Genomic DNA, 25,556 nt, shown 5'->3' on the forward strand with positions numbered 1-25,556 from the left:
CCGTTCGTCCATTCTGTCAAAAGTAGTGCATGCCCTACTTTTGTATGCCGTTACGTGACCGTGGGGCCCATTGAAGTCTATGGGTCCGTCAAAAAAACGACACCCTACGTCGTAATAGTACGGAGCGGTGAGCGGGTTGTTCCTGGAAACTACAGCATCGGATGGCTCTGTACTAAGTAGATGTCATAACTCAACACTGGCTCATTTTTTGTCTACATAGAAATGGCAAACATTGTTCATATTTTTCTGAGATATTTTTGTAGGAGATTCCCTTTAAGGTCCAAACTACACCGTGTGCTTAAAGAGAACCTTTCACCTCCCCATACATGTGCAGCATGTAATGGGGAGGGCTGCATAAAACCTGGGGCACTTTTAAAAAAAAATAATAATAATAAAAAAAAAAATTCTACCTCCCTCTGTTATTTAGATATCAATGCCATTATATTTGCCGTCCGATCTTTAAATAACCCACTGAACTGTCGTGTGTGTGTGTGTGTAATTCGTGTGTGTGTGTGCGCTCTTGCTGTAACATGGTGCATATCTGATTGGACAGTGTCACAGCCATAGTAACACGCCCCCTTGCCAGTACACAACCGGTTGACAGTTCAGGGGGTTATTTAACCCCTTCCCGACATTTGACGTATCCATACGCCAAAGTTGGGTAGGAGAAGTATGTAGCCGGCTCACAGAGTGAACCCGCTTCATACGATGGCAGTGTCGGCTGTTTGTTACAGCCGACACCTCAGAGTAACTAGCGGCATCGCGCTCCAGCGCGATCCCGCTAGTTTAACTCGTTCAATGCCGCGGTCAACAGAGACCGCAGCATTTAAATGTTCACAACAAACTCAAACGTCTCAAAATACAGAGCTGTTTTCAAGGGAAAACCGCTCCTGATTTTCAGACATTTTTTAAGCGACTCGCGATTTTCGCTGCGTTTTTTATGGCCGTTTTTGGAGCTTTTTTCGATAGTCCATGAAAAACTGCTCCAAAAACGTCCCAAGAAGTGACCTGCACTTCTTTTTCATGGCCGTTTTTTTACGCGGAACAGAACGCCGTTTTCCCATTGAAATCAATGGGCAGATGTTTGGAGGCGTTCTGTTTTCGATTTTTCGGCAGAGCTTAATAGATGCCTGTCAGAATCACGATATACTGCAATTACATTAGTATTGCAGTAAATCGTGCAAGCGATCTAACGATCGCTGGTTGAAGTCCCCCAGGGGGACTAATAAAAAAAAAAAAGTAAAAATGAGTTAAATAAAGTGTTTGTTTTTTTTTGTGTAAAGAAAAAAAAATAATTATTAATAATTAATAGTTAAAAAAAAAAACCTTTTCCCATTTCCCCCCTAGAGCATAGTAAAAAAATTAATTAACATAATTGGTATCGCCGCGTTCGTAAAAGTCTGAACTATCATTATTCAACCCGCACGGTGAACGCCGTAAAAAAAATTTGTAAACGCCAGAATCTCTATTTTTTGGTCACTTAATCTCCCACAAAATAGGAAATAAAAAGTGATCAAACCATCACATGTACACCAAAATGGTATTATTAAATACGACAGCTTATCCCGCAAAAAATAAGCCCTCCTACGACTTAATCGACGGAAAAATAAAAAAAGTTATGGGTCTCGGAATTTGGCGCCACAAAATAAATTTTCTTTTTTACACTTAGGTTTTTACTTGTAAAAGTAGCAAAATATAGAAAAAACTATATATATTTGGTATCGCCGTAATCGTATTGACCCGCGGAATAAAGTTAACATGTTGTTTTAATTGCACAGTGCATTCCGTAACAACGGCGTGCAAAAAAACATGGAGGAATCGCTGTTTTTTTTTTATTTTCTACCCCACAAATATTTTTTTTCCTGTTTCCTAGTACATTATATGGCAAAATAAATGTTGCTACGAAAAACTACAACTCGTCCCACAAAAATCAAGCCCCCATAGGATTATATCGACGGAAAAATAAAGACGTTATGGCTTTTGGAATGTGCTGCGGCGGGAAGAGGTTAAATATCCGGCGGCAAAGACAACGGCACCGATATCTAAATAACGGAGGGATGTAGAAAGAAACAGTAAAGTGCCCCATGGTTTGTGCAGCCCTCCCCATTACATGTATGGGGAGGTGAAAGGTTCTCTTCAAGTAGTTACATGTTATTTTACAATCCCAGTATTTTCTTGTTCCTCCTTTTATTTGATCTCTTTATCTGTCTCAGGGGATACAACATAGGTGTGAGGCTGATTGAAGATTTCTTGGCTCGGTCTAATGTTGGAAGGTGCCATGATTTTCGAGAAACTGCTGATGTTATAGCGAAGGTAACAGGTCCTAATGTAGTATCTTCATCTAAATACTAATGTTTTATTGTCTTCATATTACAGAAGAGGGATCTTTCTTTTTTTCTTTTACTGCTATTGGATTTTTACTTGTGCAGGTCATATAAGACGACTGCTTTTAATAATAACTGTGTAATGAATTTGGCAAAGAAGTGCGGCCATACAGTTTATAGTCGCACGGGTTTGAACTGCGCAGAATAGTGAAATAATAAATACTTTTACAGACTTTTTAACTGCTGGGTTGCATATGACTGAATGAATAATTGCTCTAGAAGAGTCTGAGATTCACACACAGGGACTCTCGTCTCGGACTTGTAATAAGGAGTGACATACATAAACATGTCAGAATTATTTTTCCATTCACTAATGCAGTTCTTCCTCTAGTACACGTGTCCTCCGAGGCTGCCCCTTGGGTCTCTTCCAATGACTTCATGACATATTGCTTTGCACGTTCTATCGTTCCTCGCCAAGTCAGCAGGGGCTCAGTCTGTTTCCCATCATGCACTATGTATTTTGCTGCCAGAACCATTGGCAACTTTCTTGGGAACAGAATATTTATTTACCCTTGCAATATTTTTCAGTTTAAAAACCATAGCTGCTGTATCGTGCATTTGGGAGTGGTCGGACTAGATATTTTTAGCTGAAAACATTTCCTTCTCTTCTGAAATTAAAGTACGTTTTTCTCTGAACACATGGTTTTTCTGTGAAAGTATGTGTATAAAATATATATTTAACCATAAAACCACCTGCCTAATATTGTGTAGGGCCGCCAAAACAGCTCTGTCCCGTCGAGGCACGGACTCTACAAATCCTCTGATGTTGTCCTGTGGGATCTGACATTAAAGAGGCTCTGTCACCAGATTCTCAAACCCCTATCTCCTATTGCATGTGATCGGCGCTGCAATGTAGATAACCGTAACGTTTTGTTTTTTGTTTTTTTAAACTTTCATTTTTAACAAAGTTATGAGCTATTTTATATATATATATATATATATATATATATATATATATATACACAAATGAGGTTTGAAATGGACAACTGGGCGTTTTGTTTTTTGTTATGTCAAACTGGGCGTGTATTGTGTTTTTAACTGGGCGTGTTTACGTGTATGACGCTGACCAATCAGTGATCAGTCAGCATCATAAAATCCTCTACATTCATTTACACAGCAGCGATGTGCAGCCGCATACACAGAGATTAACGTTAATCCTGATAATGAATACACATGAAATCCAGCCTGGACGTCATGTGTACTCAGAATCCTGACACTTCTGACTCTTTTCTGTGAGATTTCCAGCAAGTGAAACGAAATCTCGTTTACCTCCGTAATCTAGTGAGATTTCGTTTCACTTGCTGGAAATCTCACAGAAAAGAGTCAGAAGTGTCGGGATTCTGAATACACATGACGTCCAGGCTGGATTTCATGTGTATTCATTATCCGGACACTTGATTAACGTTGATCTCTGTTTATGTGGCTGCACATCGCTGCTGTGTAAATGAATGTAGAGGAGTGTATGATGCTGACTGGTCACTGATTGGTCAGCGTCATACACGTAAACACGCCCAGTTAAAAACACAATACACGCTCAGTTTGACATAACGAAAAAAAAACGCCCAATTGTCCATTTCAAACCTCATTTGCATATATAGAAAATAGCTCATAACTTGGCCAAAAATGAACGTTTTAAACAAAAACGTTACTGTTCTCTACATTGCAGCGCCGATCACATGCAATAGGAGATTTGAGAATCTGGTGACAGAGCCTCTTTAAGGCCTCATGAACACGACCGTAGCCATGTGCACGGCCGTGATTTTCGGGTCGGCCGGCTGCGGACTGTCAGCCGCTAGCCGCCTGCATATCGCGGGACATGCACATGGCCGCGGCCATTATTTTCAATGAGCCCGGACCGCAGAAGCCGGCCGTAATAAGACAGGTCCGTTCTTTCTGCAGTTCGGGCTCCCGGGCCATGCACGGACCGTAAAAACTACGGTCGTGTGCATGGCCCCATAGAAATGAATGAGGCCGCAATTCTCCCGTGGATTTTCGGGGGAATTGCGGCCGCAAAAGCATGTTCGTGTGCATGGGGCCGAAGGTATTCGCAGCAGATCATTTAAGTCCTGTAAGTTGCAAAGTGTGGTCCCAATGGATCGCACTTCTTTTTCCAGCACATCCCACAGATGTTCGGTTAGATAGAGAACTGGGGAATTTAGAGGCCAAGTCATCCCCTTGAACTCTTTGTCATGTTTCTTAACCCTTTCATGCCGACAATCTGTAGATTCACGTCCTATTCGCATATAGGACGTGAATCTGCAGACCTCTCCTTCTGTCCTCATAGCGCTGGAGAGATCGCTCTGACGCCGGTGGTGTCAGTGTCCGCAGCTCCCCAGCAACCTGTTCTCTGGTAGCCAAACCGATTTGTTGGGCTACAGAGAATATGATCACCATTTTTAACTGTTTCCCGACCGCCCACAGTAAACTCACGTCCGCACTTGCTGGGCTTTGTGCAGCGCCAAAGTGAATTCACAGTGGGTGTTAAAAGCGCAATCTGAGTGTCCAAGTGTAGTGCTGACACCCGGATCGAGCTGTTAACCCCTGCCTCTGGTCCCACTGTAAAGGCAGGAACCGGAGCGAGCTTCGATTCCTGCCATTAACCCCTTCAATGCAGCGATCCAATGCGATCGCTGCATCAAAGTGGTTTGTATGAAATCGGCAGCCTGCCATGCGATGGCAAGGCTGGCGACTTCTACTATGGCAACAGGAGGCCTAACAATGGCTTCCTATCTGCCATTACGGAAGCCGATTAGGCCCCGTCCGGAGGCGGAGCCTGATCGGCTTGCTGTCCGTGAACAACTGACCGTTCTAATACATTGCACTACATAGGTAGTGCAATGTATTAGAACATCAAAAAAACAGTTGGACCTTCAAGTCCCGTAGTGGGACTAAAGAAAAGTGAAAATAAAAGTTGTAAAAAATACAATAAAAGTTTCAAGTAAGAACATAAAACACAATTGCCCTTTTTCCCTTATCAAGTCATTTATTATTGAAAAAAATAATAAAGCCATACATATTTGGTATCCCTGCGACCGTAACGACCTGAACAATAAAAATATAATGTTATTTATTCCGCATAGTGAACGGCGTAAAAAAAACAACAAAAAAATACTGACATAATTGCTATTTTTTGGTCACTTTGTCTTCCAAAAATTGAAATAAAAAGTAATCAAAAAGTCGTATGTACCTATAAAAACTATAACTCGTCTCGCAAAAAACAAGCCCTCGTATAGCTCCGTCAACGAAAAAATTAAAACCGTTATGGCTCTCACAACTTGGCGACAGAAAAAATCCATTCTCTTTACAAAAGTTATTTTATTGTGCAAAAAGTTGTAAAACATAAAGTGCTATAAATTCGGTATCGCCAGAATCTGACTGATCCGCAGAATAAAGGTAACATGTCATTTATAATGCATGGTGAACGCTGCATAAAAAGAACTCAAAAAAATATGCCAGAATTGCTGTTTTTTGGTCACCTTGCCTCCCAAAAAAAAAAAGGATAACAAATGATCAAAAAGTCACATGCACCCCAAAGTGGTACCAATAAAAACTACATCTCGTCCCGCAAAAAAAACAGCCTTCATACCACTACGTCTATGAAAAAATAAATTTCGTTAAGGCTCCAATAAGTCAGGAAAGAAAAAATATGCAGTTGTGCCGACCCAAGGGGAACATTTCTTCTGTTTCAAGTGGCGAATTATCAAGGCCCCTAAAATTAGGGAACCAGGAAGGGGAGGGCCCAAACATATCTGCTGGAAGCGAGGACGCCCGTATTATACCAGGACAATACTTTCCCAGCAAAATTCCCCAAACTGCAAAGATGCCGAGTGTGGACCAAAAGGGGGATAAGTAAAGACCATTTATTAGTGAGACACCGGCCTGTGCAGATAGGATTGCTTCACAGCGTAACACACACCTATGGATTATTTTATTGTTATTTTTTACTCCATTATTATACCACCTGACTATGCCCCTTATATACTCCGCCCGGCTTACATGTACCCCACATTATAAACTAAAATACCAGTGAAACTCCAAACAAAACTACTACCAAGCAAAATCCACGCTCCAAAAGCCAAATGGCGCTACCTCCTTTCTGAACCCTACAGTGTGCCCAAACAGCAGTTTACGTCCACATAAATACCATTGCCATACCCGGGAGAACACTTAACAATTTTTGGGGTTTGTGTCTCCAGTGGCACAAGCTGGGCACGACATATTTGCCACTGAAATGGCATATCTAGGGAAAAATTTTAATTTTTACTTTGCACCTTCCGCAGTGCAATCATTCATGGAAAAGGCCTGTGGGGTTAATATGCTCCCTACACCCCTAGGTGAATACCTTGAGGGGTTTAGTTTCCAAAATGGGGTCACTGTTTTGGTCACAGAGGGACTTTGCAAATGCGACATAGCACCCAGAAACCAATCCAGCAAATCTGTATTACAAAAGTCAAATGGCGCTCTTTCCCTTCTGAGGCCTACTCTATGCCCAAAAGCAGTTTATGACCACTTATGTGGTATTACCGTACACAGGAGAAGTTGCTTTACAAGTGTTGGGGTGCCTTTTTTTCATTTATTTAATTTTTTATTTTCACTGCCCAATTCTAATAAAATCTATGAAACACCTGTGGGGTCATAATGCTTACTACACCCCTAGATGGATTCCTCAAGGGGTGTAGTTTCGTGAATCGAGTCACTTTTGGGGAGTTTTCACTATACTGGTATATACCTTAGGAGCTTTGCAAAAGTGAAATGGTGTCAAGAAACCAATCCAGCAAAATCTGTGATTCAAAAAGCCAAATGGCTCTCCTTCCCTTCTGATCCTTGCCGTGTGCCCAAACAGCAGTTTATGACCACAAATGGGGTATTGCCGTACTCCAGAGAAGTTGCTTTACAAATGTTGGGGTTCTTTTATTCCTTTATTTGTTGAGAAAATGATTTTTTTTTTAGCTAAAGCTACGTATTATTGGAAAAAAAGAATTTTTTTTTTATCTTCACTGCCCAATTCTAATAAAATCTATGAAACCCCTGTAGGGTCAAAATGCTCACTACACCCCTAGATGGATTCTTCAAAGGGTGTAGTTTCCTAAATGGAGTCACTTTTTTTGCGTTTTCACTGTTTTGGTCCCTTAGGGGCTTTGCAAATGCGACGTGGTCTCCGCAAACCATTCCTGCTAAATTTGAGCTCCAAATTTTACGATTACATTTTGGTGTTTTTCACAATTAAATACTTAATGTATCGAGCAAATTTTGCCAGTAACAAGTCCAATGTGTCACGAGAAAACAATCTCAGAATCGCTTGGGTAGGTGAAAGTATTCCGACGTTATTACCAGATAAAGTGAAACACGTCAGATTTGAAAAAATTGCCTGTGTCCTGAAGGCCAAAACAGGCTGCATCCTTAACCCCTTCGCGCTCAGCGACGTACTATTCCGTTGCGCTGACCGACGCGTTCGCGCTCAGCGGCGGAATAGTACGTCGCAGGGAAAATGCATTGCCATTTTCCACCGCCGCGTGCACGAGCTGTGACAGCTGCTGTTTTCGACAGCAGGCTATCGCAGCTCAATACGCCGGGACCTGCCGCGATGGTCCCGCCTCCACGATCGCCACTATTGGTCAGTTAGTGAGTAACTGTCCAATAGTGGCGATCAGTCTCTTCACTTCCTCTCCCTGACATCACATCCTGCCGCTCCCGCCCTGAAAGCCTCTGTTGGAGATAGCGAGGCGTTCAGAGCGGTTGTGAGAAAGAGAGAGAAGAGAAAGTTAAAAAAAAAAAAAAAGTCTAAAAAACAACTTTTTTTTCGGCATCCCACCTCTCCCATCCACTACCCATTCCTGTACCCTTCCTCCTTGTGTTCCCCCCCCCCCCCCCACACACGTTTTTGGTCAGTGATCACCTATCACTGACCACTTCTTGGTCTTCAGCACCAATTTCTTGGTCCCTGGGGATTATTTTTTTTCTTTATAAAAAACATATAAAACCCAAAAAATATATATAAAAAAAAAACAAAACTGTTAATTTAGACAATTTAACTGGTTAGTTTAGTATTCGGGTTAGTTAGTGTCAGGGAACCGTCAAAAAGCGTAGTTTGGTATAGTGTCAGGGAATTTAGCGTCAGGAATCCGTCACCGTAGTTAGATCTAGCGTTAGGGGTCAATCACCGTAGTTAGGTTTAGCGTCAGGGAAGCTCTGAATAATCTAGTTAGGTTTAGTGTCAGGGAATAGTCGCCGTAGTTTAGATTTAGTCTCAGGGAAGTTCAAATAAAATCTAGCTAGGTTTAGTGTTAGGAACCCTTGCCCTAGTTAGGTTTAGTCTCGGGGAAGCCCACTCGTTCTATAAAAACACCAATTTTTTGGGCTGGTTTAGGTAACAGCCTATTGCTCCTAGTTAGGGAAGCAAACAAACATGTCCCAATATATTCATTTCTTGCCTCAGACACAGAGTCGTCGGATGGTGAGACTCTGTTTTATTTATCCACCTCCTCATCCAGTGATGAAGAAGAGGAACCCCCTAGGAGACGCCCCAGGACCACCACCACAGTTGAAGAATCCGAGCGAGATTACCCCGCTGCAGTGCAAGCGCCCGAGCGAAGTGACCCCATTTGGACACCCACAACAGACATTTATGAGCCCCAAATCCCAGAGTACACGGGCAGCTCAGGGATAAAATTTAATACGGCAGGGCTCAGTGAAATTGACTTTTTCAAGTTCTTCTTCACTGATGACTTTATAGATCTTATGGTCTCCCAGACGAATTTATATGCCCAACAGTATATTACTAAGAACCCCACATCGTTTTATGCCCAATCCCACAGGTGGACCCCTGTAGATGCAGCAGAGTTGGGCAAGTTCTGGGGACTTCACTTGAACATGGGGCTTCTGAAAAAGCCGTCCATTAGGACCTACTGGAGCACGGACATCTTATACCACACCCCGATGTACCGTATGGCCATGTCCAGGATGCGTTATGAGGCAATACTTCGCTTCTTACATTATACGGATAATGAGCTGTGCCCACCCCGAGATGACCCCAGTTTTGACCGTTTGTACAAACTGAGACCCCTATTAGACCATTTCATTGCCCGGTTTGCCCAAGCATACACCCCCGAGAAGTGTATTTCTATTGATGAGTCCCTGGTACATTTTAAAGGGAGGCTTCAATTCCGCCAGTACCTGCCGAGTAAGAGGGCAAGGTATGGCGTGAAGATGTATAAGCTGTGCGAGAGTGCATCAGAGTATACCTACAAATTTAGGATATATGAAGGGAAGGACAGCAGTATTCAACCCCCAGAATGCTTCCCCTTACTGGGAATTAATTCATAAATTGTGTGGGATTTGGTGCACCCACTGCTGGACCAGGGTTACCACCTCTACCTGGATAATTTTTATACCAGCGTCCCGCTCTTCAAGTGCCTCGCTTCCAGAAGTATTGCGGCATGCGGCACTGCTAGAAAAAAAATCTGAGAGGCCTCCCTAAGACACTGCTTGCAGCAACATATTGTGTGTCAAGTACAAGGACAAGAGAGATGTCCTTGTATTGACAACAATACATGGCCACACCAGTACCCATGTACCTGTACGAGGTACCAGTACAGAGACCCCCAAACCAGACTGCATCCTGGACTAAAATAGGTACATGAGAGGGGTGGACTTGTCAGATCAAGTCCTGAAACCCTACAGCGCCATGCGGAAAACGAGGGAGTGGTATAAGAAGCTGGCCGTGCACATCATACAGATGGCATTGTACAATGCGTACGTGCTACGTCGATGTGCAGGCCAGAGGGGAACTTTCCTGGAATTTCATGAGGTGGTTATCAAGAACCTAAGTGACCAAGAAGGGGGGCACCCAGTACTTCTGGAAGCGAGGCCACACGCATCGTACCAGGGCAACACTTTCCAGGAGAAGTTCCCCAAACTGGCAAGAAGGGAAAAAGTCAAGAGGTGCAGAGTCTGCTCAAAGAGGGGGATAAGGAAGGACACAACATACCAATGCGACACGTGTCCCGAAAAACCAGGGCTCTGTATGAAAGATTGTTTTCGAATTTATCATACATCCCTTAATTTTTAATTTACCCTGATGCACTCCGCACAGCTTATCCCCCGCATCTTTCCCTTCTGAGCCCTGCCATGTGCCCAAGCAGCAAATAACAGTCACATGTAGGGTATTGCCGTATCCGGGAGAACCCACATTACAGCTTATGGGGTGTATATCTCTGGTGGCACATGCTGGGCACACTATATCGGACACTGACAAGGTATATATATATATATATATAAAATTGCAAATCTCTCTGCACCATCTGCTGCGTATTATATTTACATAGTACCTGTGGGGTCAAAATGCTCACTACACCTCCTAGATGAATGTCTTAAGGGGTGTAGTTTTTAAAATCGGGTCACTTCTCGGGGGTTTCAACTGTACTGGTACCTCAGGGGCTTCTGCATACATGACTTAATAGTGGTCTTTTCCTTCTGAGCCCTGCCATGGGCCCAAACGGAAGTTTATCACCACAAATTGGGTATTGCCGCACTAAGGACAAATTGGGCAACAAAATGGGGTATGTTGTTCCCTGTTAAAATAAGAAATTTTGATCAAAAATGACATCTTATTGGAAAAAAATTTCTTTTTTTTTTATTTCACCGCACAATTCAAATAGGTACTGTGAAAAAACTATTGGGGGATTCCTCCTGTTTTGGCACCTCAACGCCTCTTCAAACCTGGCATGCTGCCTAAAATATATTCTAATAAAAAAGAGGCCTTAAAATGCACTAGGTGCTTCTTTGCTTCTAGGGCGTGTGTTTTAGTCCACGAGAACACTAGAGCCACATGTGGCTAAAAACGGCAGAATCTGGATAATACATATTTAGTAGTATTTCTCTGGTAAAACCTTCTGTTACAGAAAAAAATTGAATAAAATTGAAATTCAGCAAGAAAAATGAAATTTGCAAATTTCACCTCCACCTTGCTTTAATTCCTGTGAAATGCCTGAAGGGTTAAAAAACTTTCTAAATGCTGTTTTGAATACTTTGAGGGGTCTAGTTTTTAAAATGGGGTGTTTTATGGGGGTTTCTAATATATAGGCCCCTCAAAGCCACTTCCGAACTGAAGAGGTACCTTTAAAAAAAGGCTTTTGAAATTTTCTTAAAAATATGTGAATTTTCTGTTTTATGTTCTTAGCCTAATAACGTCCAAGAAAAATAAAAGAATGTTCGAAAAACGATGCAAATCTAAAGTAGACATATGGGAAATGTGAACTAGTAACTATTTTGGGTGGTATAACCATCCGTTTTACAAGCAGATGCATTTAAATTCTGAAAAATGCTATTTTTTCAAAATTTTCTCTACATTTTGCAATTTTTCACCAATAAACACTGAATATATTAACCAAATTTTACCACGAACATGAAGCCCAATGTGTCACGAGAAAACAATCTCAGAATCGCTTGGATAGGTTTAAGCATTCCGACGTTATTACCACATAAAGTGAAATCTGTTAGATTTAAAAAATGGGCTCTGAGCCTTAAGGCCCAAACTAGGCTGCGTCCTTAAGGGGTTAAATAATGTTAAAAAAACCGATTCCAATATAAAGTAGACATATGGGGGGTGTTAATTAGCAACAATTTTGTGTGGTATTAATATCTGTTTTACAAGTAGATACATTTAAAAATTAGAAAAATTATAATTTTTTTTTTTTTGCAACTTTTCTTACAATTTTTGTGTTTTTTCACAAATAAGCAATGAATTTATTGACCAAATTTTTCCACGAACAAAGTACAATCTCAGAATCGCTTGGATAGGCAAAAGCATTCCAGAGTTATTACCACATAAAATGACACGTCAGATTTGAAAAAATGGGGCTGGTCATCAAGGGCCAAAATGAGCTTAGTCCTGAAAGGGTTAAACCATTCCTGAACAGTGCACACGACTGTAGATTTAGTCCGTAATTACGGACCCATTAATTTCTATGGTCGACTCATACATTCCCATGTATTTACGGGAAGGTGTCCGTGCCATAGAAAGGCTCCGCAAAAGATAGGACATGTCTATTTTTTTTAATTTTTACGTACCATGCTGGCAGACTTTATATCTGAGCACGGCCTGCAAATGCAGGAGGCTGTCTGCAGCCAGCCGTGCCTGTATTTACGTGCACGGTCGTGTGCATGGAGCCTGACTGGGTGATTATCCTGCTAAAACAGAGCGCTGACATTAGAGCATGCCATTGACATGCAGGGGTGTACTTACTCTGCAAAAAATGTTTAGGTGGTACATGCCAAAGTAACATCCACATGAATACCAGTACCCAAGGTTTCCCAGCAGAATATTGCCCAGAGCATCACACTGCCTCTGCCACATAGTGCATCCTGGTGTCATCTCTTTCCCAGGTAAATGACGCACGCGTATCCGGCTGTCGAACTAATGTAAAATAAAACATGATTCTTTAGACCAGGCCACCTTCGTTCATTACTCCATAGTCCAGTTCTGATGCTCATGTGATCATTATAGGTTCTTTTGGCAGAGCACAGGGGTCACCATGGACACTGAACAGTCTGCGAGGCACTGCGTGTGCTGTTTTGGAGATGCTCTGACCCAGTCGTCTAGCCATCACATTAAATCTTGGGGCAACCCCTTTTAGAACTGATAGTTCTTGTTGCCCAATATGTTCCGCCATTAAAACAAGATATGTAAGACTTAGGAGTGTGCCTGTAGGAATTTGTGCTCATTCAGCTAATAGAGCATGTGTGAGGGCAGACATTGATATTGCACAAGAGGGTCTGTCTCGAACTCAAGAAAAGCCTCCGCCCCCAAACTTTTCTGGAAGCATGCAATTGTCTAAAATGTCTTCGTATGCTTTAGCAATATTACCCTTCACTGAAAAGAAGGGGACTAGACCAAACCCTGAAAACATCCCAAGACCATTATTCCTTCTCCACCAAATTTTACAACAGGCACTTTGTATTCCAATAGTGTTTTCCCTGTGTGTGGACGTACCCTTTAACCCCTTCCCTCTTTGGCCACTTTTGACCTTCCTGACAGAGCCTCATTTTTCAAATCTGACATGTTTCACTTTATGTGGTAATAACTCCGGAATGCTTTTACCTATCCAAGCGATTCTGAGATTGTTTTCTCGTGACACATTGGACTTTATGTTACTGGCAAAATTTGCCCGATACATTCAGTATTTAATTGTGAAAAACACCAAAATTTAGCCAAAAATTAGCATTTTTCTCAATTTAAATGTATCTGCTTGTAAGACAGGCAGTTATACCACACAAAAATGTTGCTAACTAACATCACCCATATGTCTACTTTAGATTGGCATCGTTTTTTGATCATCATTTTATTTTTCTAGGACGTTACAAGGCTTAGAACTTTAGCAGCAATTTCTCACATTTTGAAGAAAATTTAAAAATGCTATTTTTACAGGGGCCAGTTCAGTTGTGAAGTGGCTTTGAGGTCCTTAGATATTAGAAACCCCAAATAAGTCACCCCATTTTAAAAACTGCACCCCTCAATGTATTAAAAACAGCATTTAGAACGTTTCTTAACCCTTTAGACATTGCGCAGGAATTAAGGCAAAGTAGAGGTGAAATTTACAAAGTTCATTATTTTTTTCCAGAAATTCATTTTGAATCAATTTTTTTTGTACCACAGAAAGATTTACCCAAGAAATGCAACTCAATATTTATTGCCCAGGTTCTGCAGTTTTAGGAAATATCCCACATGTGGCCCTAGTGTCCTAATGGACTGAAGCACCTGCCTCAGAAGCAAAGGAGCACCTGGTGGATTTTGGGCCTCCTTTTTATTAGAATATATTTTAGGCACCATGTCAGCTTTGAACAGGTCTAGTGGAACTAAAACAGTGGAAACCCCCCAAAAGTGACCCCATTTGGGAAACTACACCCCTCGAGGAATTTATCTAGGGGTGTAGCAAGCATTTTGACCGGCCAGTTTTTTTGCAAAAATTTTTGGAACTAGGCCATGAAAATGAAAATCTACATTTTTTTCAAATAAAATGTAGGTTTAGCTAATTTTTTTTCATTTTCAAAAGAACTAAAGTAGAAAAAGCACCACAACATTTGTAGAGCAATTTCTCCCGAGTAAAACAATACCCCACATGTGGTAATAAACGGTTGTTTGGACACACGGCAGGGCTTAGAATGGAAAGTGCACCATTTGGCTCTTGGAGCTCAAATTTAGCAGGAATGGTTTGCGGAGGCCATGTCGCATTTGCAAAGCCCCTGAGGTGACAAAACAGTGGAAACCCCCAACAAGTGACCCCATTTTGGAAACTATACCCCTTGAGGAAATTATCCAGGGGTATAGTGAGCATTTTGACCCCAAAGGTTTTTTGCAGAAATTTTTGGAACTAGGCCATGAAAATGAAAATCTACATTTTTTTTCAAATAAAATGTAGGTTTAGCTAATTTGTTTTTCATTTCCACAAGGACTAAAGGAGAAAAAGCACCATAAAATTTGTAAAGAAATTTCTCCCGAGTAAAACAATACCCCACATGTGGTAATAAACGGCTGTTTGGACACACGGCGAGGCTGAGAAGGGAAAGAGCGCCATTTGGCTTTTGGAACTCAAATTTAGCAGGAATGGTTTGCGGAGGCCATGTCGCATTTGCAAAGCTCCTGAGGGGACAAAACAGTAGAAACCCCCAACAAGTGACCCCATTTTGGAAACTACACCCCATGAGGAAATTATCTAGGGGTGTAGCAAGCATTTTGACAGGCCAATTTTTTTGCAGAACTTATTGTAAGTAGGCCGTAAAAATGAAAATCTACATTTTTTCAAAGAAAATGTAGGTTTAGGTATTTTTTTTTTTCATTTCCACAAGGACTGAAGGAGAAAAAGCACCGCAACATTTGTAAAGCAACTTCTCCCGAGTAAAACAATACCCCACATGTGGTCACAAACATCTGTTTGGACACACGGTAGGGCTCAGAATGGAAGGAGCACCATTTGGATTTTGGAATGGTTTCTGGGTGTCATGTCATATTTGCTGAGCCCCTGTAGTACTAGTACAGTGGAAACACCCCAAAAGTGACTCCATTTGGGAAACTGCACCCCCTGAGGAATCATCTAGGGGTATAGTGAAAATTTTGATCCCAAAGGTTTTTTGCTGAATTAATTAGAATTAAGCCATGAAAATGAAAAATAATTTTTTTTTCCAACAAGATGTCGTTTTAGATCAACATTTTTCATTTTTACAAGGAATAGAGAAGAAAAAGCACCCCAACATTTGTAAAGTAATTTCTCCCGAGTACGGTAACACCCCATATGTGGTTATAATCAGCTGTTTACATGTATGGGAGCATTCAGAAGAAAAGGAGCGGTATTTATCTTTTGGAGCGTAGATTTTGCTGGAATGGTTTGCGGACGCCATGTTGCATTTGCAAAACCCCTGATGTACCAAACAAAAGTGACCCCGTTTTAGAAACTACACCGCTAAAGGCATTTATCAAGGGGTGTAGTGAGAATTTAGACTCCACAGGTGTTTTTCAGAAATGAATACGCATTGTGGATTGTGCAAAGTGAAAATTGCAATTTCTCCACTGATCTGCCCATTCACCGCACAAGATGTTGTGCCCCTAGAGAATCTTACCCCATAAATTGTTAAGCGGGTTCTCCCGGGTATGGTAATGCCTTACTTGTGGCCATAAATTGCTGTTTGGGCACACTGTAGGGCTAAGAAGGCAAAGACCGCCATTTTGAGCATGGATTTTGCTTGGTAATAGTTCTGTTTGGGTTTTTGCTGGTATTTCCGTTTATAATGTGGTGGCATATGTAATCTGTGCGGAGTACATCAGGGTATATGTAATCTGTGCGGAGTCCATCAGGGCATAATAAGAGGGTATAATAATTGGGTAAATAATACAATTATCCATAGATGTGTGTTACGATGTGAAGCGATCCGTTATGCGCAGGCCGGTGTCACACTGATAAACGGTTTTCTTTCTTATCCCACTTCTGTAACGCTCTGCACCTTTTGGGGACTTTTTCTCCTTCGTAGTTTGGGAAATATTACTGGGAAAGTTTTGCGCTGGTATAATACGGGCGCCCTCGCTTCCAGCGGATGTGCTGTGTCCATTCCCTTTCCTAGTTCCTAAATACTAGGGCCCTGAAACTGAAGGAATGTTCCCCTCCGGCCTGCGCATTGAGATGTTTTTCATCACTGCATTACTAGTGCCGTAACTTTTTTGTTTTTCAGTTGATTGAGCGGTGTGCGGGCTTGTTTTTTGCGAGACGGGCTGTAGATTTTATTGGTACCATTTTAGAACACATACGACTTTTTGATCACTTTTTATTTCATTTTTTGGTAAAGGAAATTACCAAAAACAAGCAATTCTGGAATAGTTTTTTATTGTTTTTTTTTATCGGCATCCACAGTGTGCCCTAAATTACATGTTAGCTTTATTCTGCGGGTCGATACGATTACGGCGATACCAAATTTATATCGTTTTTTTATGTATTGCGGCTTTTGCACAATAAAATCACTTTTTTTATAAAATCATTTGTTTTCTGTCGACATATTCTAAGACCCATAACTTTTTTATTTTTGCGTGCACAAAGCGGTGTCAGGGATTATTTTTTGCGGGACGGATTGTCGTTTTTATTAGTACTATTTTGGAGTAAATGTGACTTTTTGATCACTTTTTATAGCATTTTTTGGAAGGAGATGAGACCTAAAAACAAAGATTCTGGCGTTGTTTTTCATGGTTATTTTTTACGGCGTTCACCGTGCGGGATAAATTACATCATTGTTTTGTAGTTTGGGTCATTACGGACGCGGCGATACCAATTATGTATAGTTTTTTGATTTTTACGGTTTTTCCCATAATAAAAGACTTACTATGGGAAAAAAGTCAGTTTAGCTTTATTTTTATTTGAAATGTGTGTGTTTTTATTGTTTTACCACATTTTTATTAACTTTTTTTTACTTTTCTGACTTGTCCCACTAGGGGACATGAGGGCCTGATGCCCCGATCGCTACTCTAATACACTGCACTACAAATGTAGTGCAGTGTATTAGCGCTGTCAGTTATTCACTGACAGCAAGTCTATGAGGACACGCCGCAGGCTCCCGTACAAGGCAGACTCGGACGCCATTTTCTGGCGTCCGATTGCCACAGCAACCCAGCGATTGCATCACAGGTTTTCACCCGATCGGCAACCCAATCAGATGCTGCGCTCTATTGAGCGCAGCATCTGAGGGGTTAATCTGCCGGATCGGAGAATAGCTCCGGTCCTGGCAGTTACAGGAGGGTGCCAGCTGTATAATACAGCTGTCACCCCGCAGTGATGGTGCCGGCTCTGCTTCTGAGTCCGCACCATCACTGCGCCGTACATATACGGCGCTTTGCGGGAAGCACCTCCCGACAGCGCCGTATATATACGGCGGATGTCGGGAAGGGGTTAAAGAAGCACTCCAGTGGTTTTAGTTTTTTTGCCTATATAGAGCACATATGCTGCTACGAACACCTTAAGCCCTTCACGCAAAATCACGTAACTGTACGTGATGAGGGTTAAGGGAAAGTATGGAGCGAGCTAACGGGCTGAGCTCGCTCCATACACAGCGGGTGACGGCTGTTACACGTAGCCGAGACCTCCCTGCAATGAGCGGAATCAAAGTTCACTTTGATTCCGCCCGCTTAACAGTTTAAATGCTGCGATCAATCGCGACCGCGGAAGTGTTAGAATCAGGGGGGCGACCCCCTCAAACACGCGATCGCACCCCACTCCCCCTCCCCCCGGCACGATCAGCCGGTTACAACGGTTGCTATGGCAGCCTGGGGGCCGAACAAAAGCCCCCAGGTCTTCCATCTTTGTACTCCTTTGAGGGCTTCGAAGGAGACTGTCCGAATCACGATATACTGCAATACATTAGTATTATATTTACATTAGTATTGTATTATATCATTCAAGCGATCCAACGATCGCTGCTTCAAGTCTCCTAGGGGGACTAATAAAAAAAAAAAGTAAAAAAACAATTAAAGGTTTTAGTTATGTTCCGAAAACAATAAAGTATTAAAAGTTTAAAAAAAACGAAACCCTTTTCAAATTTTGTTTAACCCGCTTGGTGAATGCTGTAAAAAATATATATATAAAACACGCAAACTGCTGTTTTTTGGTCACCTTAGCGCTCCAAAAAATGAAATAGAAAATGATCAAAAGGTTGCATATACCCCAGAATGGTATCAGTGAACACTACAGCTAGTCCTGCAAAACTTAAGCCCTCACTTCGCTAAATTGATGGAAAAATAAAAAAAGTTATGGCCCTCTGAATACGAGGACACAAGTTTTTTTTGTTTTTTTTTTAAATTTAGCAAATGGTTTTATTTTTTGAAAAGTGGTAAAACATAAAACAAAACCATTTGGTATCGCCGTAATCAACCTGTAGAATAAGGTCAATATGCAACTTTTTGACCATGGAAGCCCATTTTATGAAGTTCCCGACGCACAGTTCTTGTGCTGTTGTCACTTTTAGAGGCAGTTTGCAACTATGTAGTAAGTGATGCATTAGGTGATTTTTACACGCCACATGCTTCAGCGCCATTTGGCTATGCTATAACATTAATCCCTTGATGTCCCAGTACGTGCCCGTTCGTCCTGGTGCGAAGGTTGAAGTATGGAGCAGACTTTCGTTCTGAGCCTGCTCCATTGCGGGTGTCCACTTTGTGTTGCAGCTGAACCTGGCCGTTTAACCACTTAGATGCCACGGTCAATGGCGGCCACGGCACCTAAGCCGCTAGAAAGACTCGGGCGGCCCCCTCCAACAGCCCATCGGGCGATGGTTGTCATGGCAGGCCGAGGGTATTATAAAGGCCCGCAGGTCTACCTTCTTTATGCTCAGTGAAGTCCTACCTCAGGCAGGGCTTAACAGGTGCCTGTAAAAATGACAATACACTGCGACACATTAGTATTGCAGTGTATTGAACCAGCGAACAGATGATGGCTGGTTCAAATCCCCTAGGGGGAATAATAAAAAGTGTTATAAACAGTTAAATAAAGTTTTCAGTAGTTACCCAAAAAAAAATTTTTTAAAGGCGACTTTTTTTTTTTTTCGATAAATCAATGTTTTATTTTGAACAAGTTTTAAATTGGGGTTTTATAAAAAAAAAAAAAAAAAGTTAAATTTTTGATATATAGCTTCTTTGTATCCTGTATACATAGAAGTTGTATCTTGCAGACATATATGGACAGTGACATCAGGAGCTTCCTATCGACTGGAGTCCCCGGGCAGAGCGCCAGCTGATGCTCTGCTCGAGTATTCCAGCAATAGGAAATGTGCCAGGCCCTTGTGGTCATGTGCCTGATAACACGCCGACACTAACTGCGGGGGAAGCAAGCCGTTCGTCATCCATATTACGAAAACTACAAGACTTCCGCCACCACTTGACCGGGTTTGAACTACAAGATTCAGGACAGAGTTAAAAATGAAAGTATGTTAGAAAGTGACTTATTTTCACTTACCGTAAACCAAGCCATTTTTGGTCCCCATATAACCACTTTTTTTGTCCAAATTCTTTTATTTTCCGTTTTCCAAAAACACATCGGATAGTGCAGGCATAAGCAGCACAGACATCGGCTCACAGGTCCGTATATTCAGTCACAGTAGGTGCAAGAGAAAAACAAAAAACCTCAACGTACAGCTGAAAACGGTATTGAAAAAGACATCTTATGCATTCTGAACCCGCAGCCATGCATAATGATCTGTATGAAAACAGGATAGAGAGAGAGAAGCGAAAGAGAAGGGGGGCAGAGAGAAAAAGGGAAGGTGAGAAAACTGATATTACACACTAAGCCTAGGATTTATGCTCAAGAGGCCATAATGGTCCTAAACTCCACAGAAGATTGAAATCTAATCCAATGATGCCACGTTTTGAGGAATTTAGCATGGGTCCCTCTCATAGATGACGTGAGGTCCTCCATTCTCATAATCTCCTGAATCTTGCCGAACCACATGCCCACCGACGGAGTGCAAGATTGTCTCCACAGCGCAGGGACGCATGCTCTAGCTGCATTCACCAGATGGCGAACCACTGAGCATCGTTAAGTAGATAATGGAACGTCACACAGATGGAGCAGGAAAAGGCCGGAGAGCGCGGAAGGGGGAAGTCCGTAAATTTGGAGGAGATGCGCCACACCTCGGACCAGAAATCTGTCAACTGCGGGCAGTCCCAAAAGATGTGTAGAATTGTTGCCACATGGTCTCCACATCTCCAACACAACGGTGAGACCGCAGGGATCATCGCATGTAATCTGGAAGGCACTCTATACCATCGCGACAAGATCTTAAATCCCGCCTCCTGAAACCTGTTAGCCATGGAGGATTTATGTGTCATAGTGAACAAGCGATCTTTCTGCTCCACAGTAAATTTTAGACCCAGGTCCCTCTCCCAGCTAAGCAAATAGGAAGGTGTGGAAAGAGTGGATGGAGAGATCAGGAGAGCATAAAGTCTGGACAACTAGTGACGCACTGTGCCCGTGCCGGTGCAGAAGAGTTCGCCCATATAACCTCTTTAACACCAGCTTGTGGCAAAGTACTGATGTATATTAATGTCCAAAACTATGGCTGTGCTTGGTGACGTCATCAAACAGATAGTGTCCTGGATAGGACCCATCATCCGACGCGTTTTGGAAGAAAAAAAAAGGGTTTCCTTCCTCAGGCATGTAATTGGTTGTAGCCTCTGACATTAAATAGTTCGACTTGTTCCTAGGAAAAAGGGCTTCATAGCTATTCCTTTAGGGAGTCACCATTTGGGTAGGGCGGTGGTGTTGTGTATTACATAACCTATTTACCTGGTTGTTCGTGCCCCACTATTGAGCTAATGTAGATATCATTACCAGCCTATCATACTTAATTGTATATGTAATGTTGGTATAATTGAGAGGTATGTAGGTGCACACCAGTGTTTTTATTCTTAACTGTTTTGGTTGTTATTGTGATGATAGAATTGTTTGCCGCCCTCTATTAGCAGCCCCCAATACATACGTATTTTTTTTGTGCAGGTATCCTGCTGTCATAGCCCAAAAACAATACAGTATTTGTTTGTGAAACATATCTCCTTTTACATAGATCCATATTGCAGGTGGCAATCTTTTGTTTTATAACTACTTCGATTTTGTATTGTTAAGCGACTCTTTATTATACTGTGTCTTTCTCATGTCTTATTAGGTGGCGTTTAAAATGTACCTGGGAATCACACCTACTATCACAAACTGGAGTCCTGCTGGTGACGAGTTCTCTCTCATTCTGGAAAACAATCCTCTTGTAGACTTTGTGGAGCTGCCTGATAATCATTCCAACCTTATCTATTCCAATATGCTATGTGGAGTTTTACGAGGAGCACTGGAAATGGTAAAGTTGTCTGCGTCGTCATTTTGGCACTATTCATGGTGCACGTTGTGTTATCTGTCAATTTGTACAGGACTGCAGGTAAACGTACATAGCTCTCTTAACCCCTTCATGACCAGCCCACGTAGATTAACAGGCTGCAGTGCTGGTCCTTTGTCCTGCAGCCCGTTAATCTACGTGGTGTCAGAACAGAGTGCACAGCGCTCTCCCTATGCTCTGAATCTCTCAGCACACGCTGCTACCAGCAGACTTAGTACTGAGAGAAGACATCAGGACCGGATTGGTGTCGGTCCTGATGACGTGATCACCATGATAAACTAATCATGGTGTTCACAGCAAAGTTTGTTGCAGCAACAAACTTTCGTGCTGTTTGTTACAATGTTTCTCCTCCCTGTCAGATCGTTCTGAGACCGTGAGCGAGAAGAAGCTGTGCCGAGCAGCTGCTGTGTGTCTCGTATAAAGACACAATGACTGTGAAACACAAAAAACACCTCAACATAGATAGTTTAGTGTAGGCAGCTAGTCCTAGTTTAGGTAGTCTGTTAGGTAGATAGTTTACATAGTACTCAGACTAGGACAATTAATTAGTTAATTAATAATCAATTCGGGCTTATAATGTGTGTGTGTGTGTGTGTGTGTATATATATATATATATATATATATATATATATATATATACACGTAATATATATAGACATATATTTGAAATTTGTTAATACTAAAAATTAATAATTAGGAATGTTCTATCTATAGCATCATATAGATATATACGTACATGTAATATATACGTTTACATGTCTGTAAATTCTAAATACATCGATTCATTGTTAGGCTGTGTTCACACAGGTGTTTTTTTGACTGATTGAAATGGGGTTTTGGAGGCGGAAACCGCCTCAAGATAGGTCATGTCGCTTCTTTTTACCGTGATGCGTTTTTTTTGCTCGCGGTAAAAAAACTCATCCAACTCCCATTGAAATCAATGGGAGGCATTTTCGGGCAGTTTTTGACAAGTTTTGTGGAGCGGTTTCCGCTCCGAAAAACTCGTAAAAAAACTCAGTGTGAATAGGGCCTTATGGTTGTTCATAAATTTATTGATCAATTGATTAGTGGATTTTTTCTTTGTTACTTTTATTAAAACTGTTACAAAAAATACGTAAAAAAAAAAATACGTAAAAAAATGGCACGCAAGTTATATACCGCTGAAGAGGCATTTGCTCTCTTGGATTCTGATAGTGAATGTCACTTTTGGGGGGTTTCCGCTGTTTTGGTCCCTCCAGGGCGTTGCAAATGCGACATGGCACCGAAAACCATTATAGCAAAATTTGAGCTCCAAATGGCGCTCCTTCCCTTCTGAGGGCTGTAATGTGTTCAAATATAAATTTATGACCACATATGGGGTATTGCCGTAATCAGGATAAATTTCTTTACAAATGTTGGGGTGCTTTTTCTCCTTTATTCCTTGCAAAAATTAAAAATGTCTTCTTTCAGAAGAAATGTAGATTTTCATTTTCACAGACTAAGGCCTCATGCACACGACCGTAAAAACACCCGTTATTGCGGGTCGTTATTACGACCCGCAATAACGGGCTCATAGGCTTCTGTTAGCCACGGGTACCTTCCCGTTTGCTCACGGGAAGGTACCCGTGCCGTTAAAAAAGATAGAACATGCCCTATTTCATGCCGTAATAACGGCACGGGCATCCCATAGAAGTCTATGGGGCTCCCGTAATCATGGGTGGCTGCGTGTGTTCACCCGTGATTACGGGAGCGTTGCGAGGTGAGGCGAGGTCAGGGGACTACCCGGTCTGCAGGCCACAGCCCAGTGGCGTAACTACCGCCGGGACTACAATGAAAACTATGGCAGAGCGGGGAGGTATCTCCCCGCTCTGCCATAAACAAAAGACATGTATCCCCTATCCTGTAAAAAATAAAAATAAAAGACGTTCATACTTACCGACAACTTCCTGCTTCTCCAGTCCGGTCTCCCGCCCGTTGCCTTGGTGACGCGTCCCTCTCGACATCCGGGCCGACGTCCTGGATGACGTTTCAGGCCATGTGACCGCTGCAGCCAATCACAGGTCAATCACAGGCTGCAGCGGTCACATGGACTGCCGCGTCATCCAGGGATGTCGGGCTGGATGTGAAGAGAGGGACGCGTCACCAAGACAACGGCCGGGTAAGTATGAATTTCTTTAACTTTTATTACAGAAAAGGCTGTCCCTTCTCTCTATCCTGCACTGATAGAGAGAAGGGGCTGCCGATTAGTGCAGTGCTATTTTGCTGCCAAAAACGTGCTCGTAAATACGGGTGGAATACGTGTGACACCGGACCCATATTTACGAGCACGGGTTCGTAAATACGGGTGGAATACGTGTGACACCGGACCCATATTTACGAGCACGGGTTCGTAAATACTGGTGCAAAACGGGTGGAATACGTGTGACACCGGACCCGTATTTACGCCAGTATTTACGGGTGTGAAAAAATACGGTCGTGTGCATGAGGCCTAATTCCAATAAATTCAGCAAAAAACCTGTGGGGTTAAAATGCTCACTATACAACTAGATAAATTCCTTGAGGTGTGTAGTTTCCAAAATGGGGTAACTTTTTGGGGGTTTCCACTGTTTAGGTACCACAAGACCTCTTCAAACCAGACATGGTGCCTAAAATATATTTTAATAAAATCCACTAGGTGCTCCTTTGCTTCTGAGGCCGGTGCTTCAGTCCATTAGGACACTAGGGCCACATGTGGGATATTTCTAAATACTGCAGAATCTGGGCAATAAATATTGAGTTGCGTTTCTCACGTAAAACCTTCTGTGGTACAGAAATTTTTCTATTACAAATGAATTTCTGCAAAAAAAATTACATTTGTAAATTACACCTCCTACTTTGCTTTAATTCCTGTGAAATGCCTAAAGGGTTAAGACACTTTCTGAATGCGGTTTTGAATACTTTGGGGGGTGAAGTTTTTAAAATGGGGTAATTTATGGGGCGTTTCTAATATATAAGGCCCTCAAAGCCACTTCAGAACTGAACTGGTCCATGAAAAAATAGGTTTTGGAAATTTCTTGAATGTCAGAAATTGTTGCTAAAGTTCTAAGCCTTGTAACGTCCTAGAAAAATAAAAGGACGTTCAAAAAGCAATGCCAATCTAAAGTAGACATATGGGGGATGTTAACTAGTGACTATTGTGTGTGGTATTAATATCTGTTTTGCAAGCAGATACATTCAAATTTAGAAAAATGCAATTTTTTGCAAATTTGATCTAAATTTTGGTGTTTTTCACAAATTACTGAATTTATCGGCCAAATTTTTTCACAGACGTAAAGTACAATATGTCGCGAGAAAACAATCTCCGAATCGCTTGGATAGGTAAAAGCATTCCCAAGTTATTACCACATAAAGAGACACATGTCAGATTTGAAAAAATCGCCTGTGTCCACAAGGCCAAAACCGGCTGTGTCCTGAAGGGGTTAAAGCTTACTCACACGAACGTTGAATACGTCCGTTTGACGGCTGTTAAAACAGCCGTCACACGGACGAATGTATTTCAATAGGGCTGTTTACGCAGCCGTTGTTTCAACGGACCGTGTGAAGTGTCCGTTGAAAAATAGAACATGTCCTATTTTCTTCCGTTTTTCACGGATCCCTCCATAGACTCAAGTTGGGTCCCGCACGGGTGAAACTCGGACGTGAAAAACTGCACTAAAAAAACTCCATCAAGATCACGATTAATTGAACATGTCATCTCGACTACGATTATTTAGGCCACACCCCTTTGTGTGACACCCCCCCATTTGCATG

The 25,556-nt window shown here is 41.9% G+C and overlaps 1 protein-coding gene across 1 annotated transcript in view; it reads left to right on the top strand.

Moving 5' to 3' along the window:
• The window catches only part of TRAPPC3 (trafficking protein particle complex subunit 3), a 51,789-nt gene that overhangs the window by 18,344 nt on the left and 7,889 nt on the right, over positions 1-25,556 (top strand). The window contains exons 3-4 of the mRNA XM_075850539.1: positions 2,214-2,313; positions 21,570-21,752. Coding sequence (XP_075706654.1) covers positions 2,214-2,313; positions 21,570-21,752 — 283 coding nt within the window. The remainder of the gene's footprint in view (positions 1-2,213; positions 2,314-21,569; positions 21,753-25,556) is intronic.

Source organism: Rhinoderma darwinii, chromosome 2, assembly GCF_050947455.1.
Source record: "Rhinoderma darwinii isolate aRhiDar2 chromosome 2, aRhiDar2.hap1, whole genome shotgun sequence".
Lineage (NCBI taxonomy): Eukaryota > Metazoa > Chordata > Amphibia > Anura > Rhinodermatidae > Rhinoderma > Rhinoderma darwinii.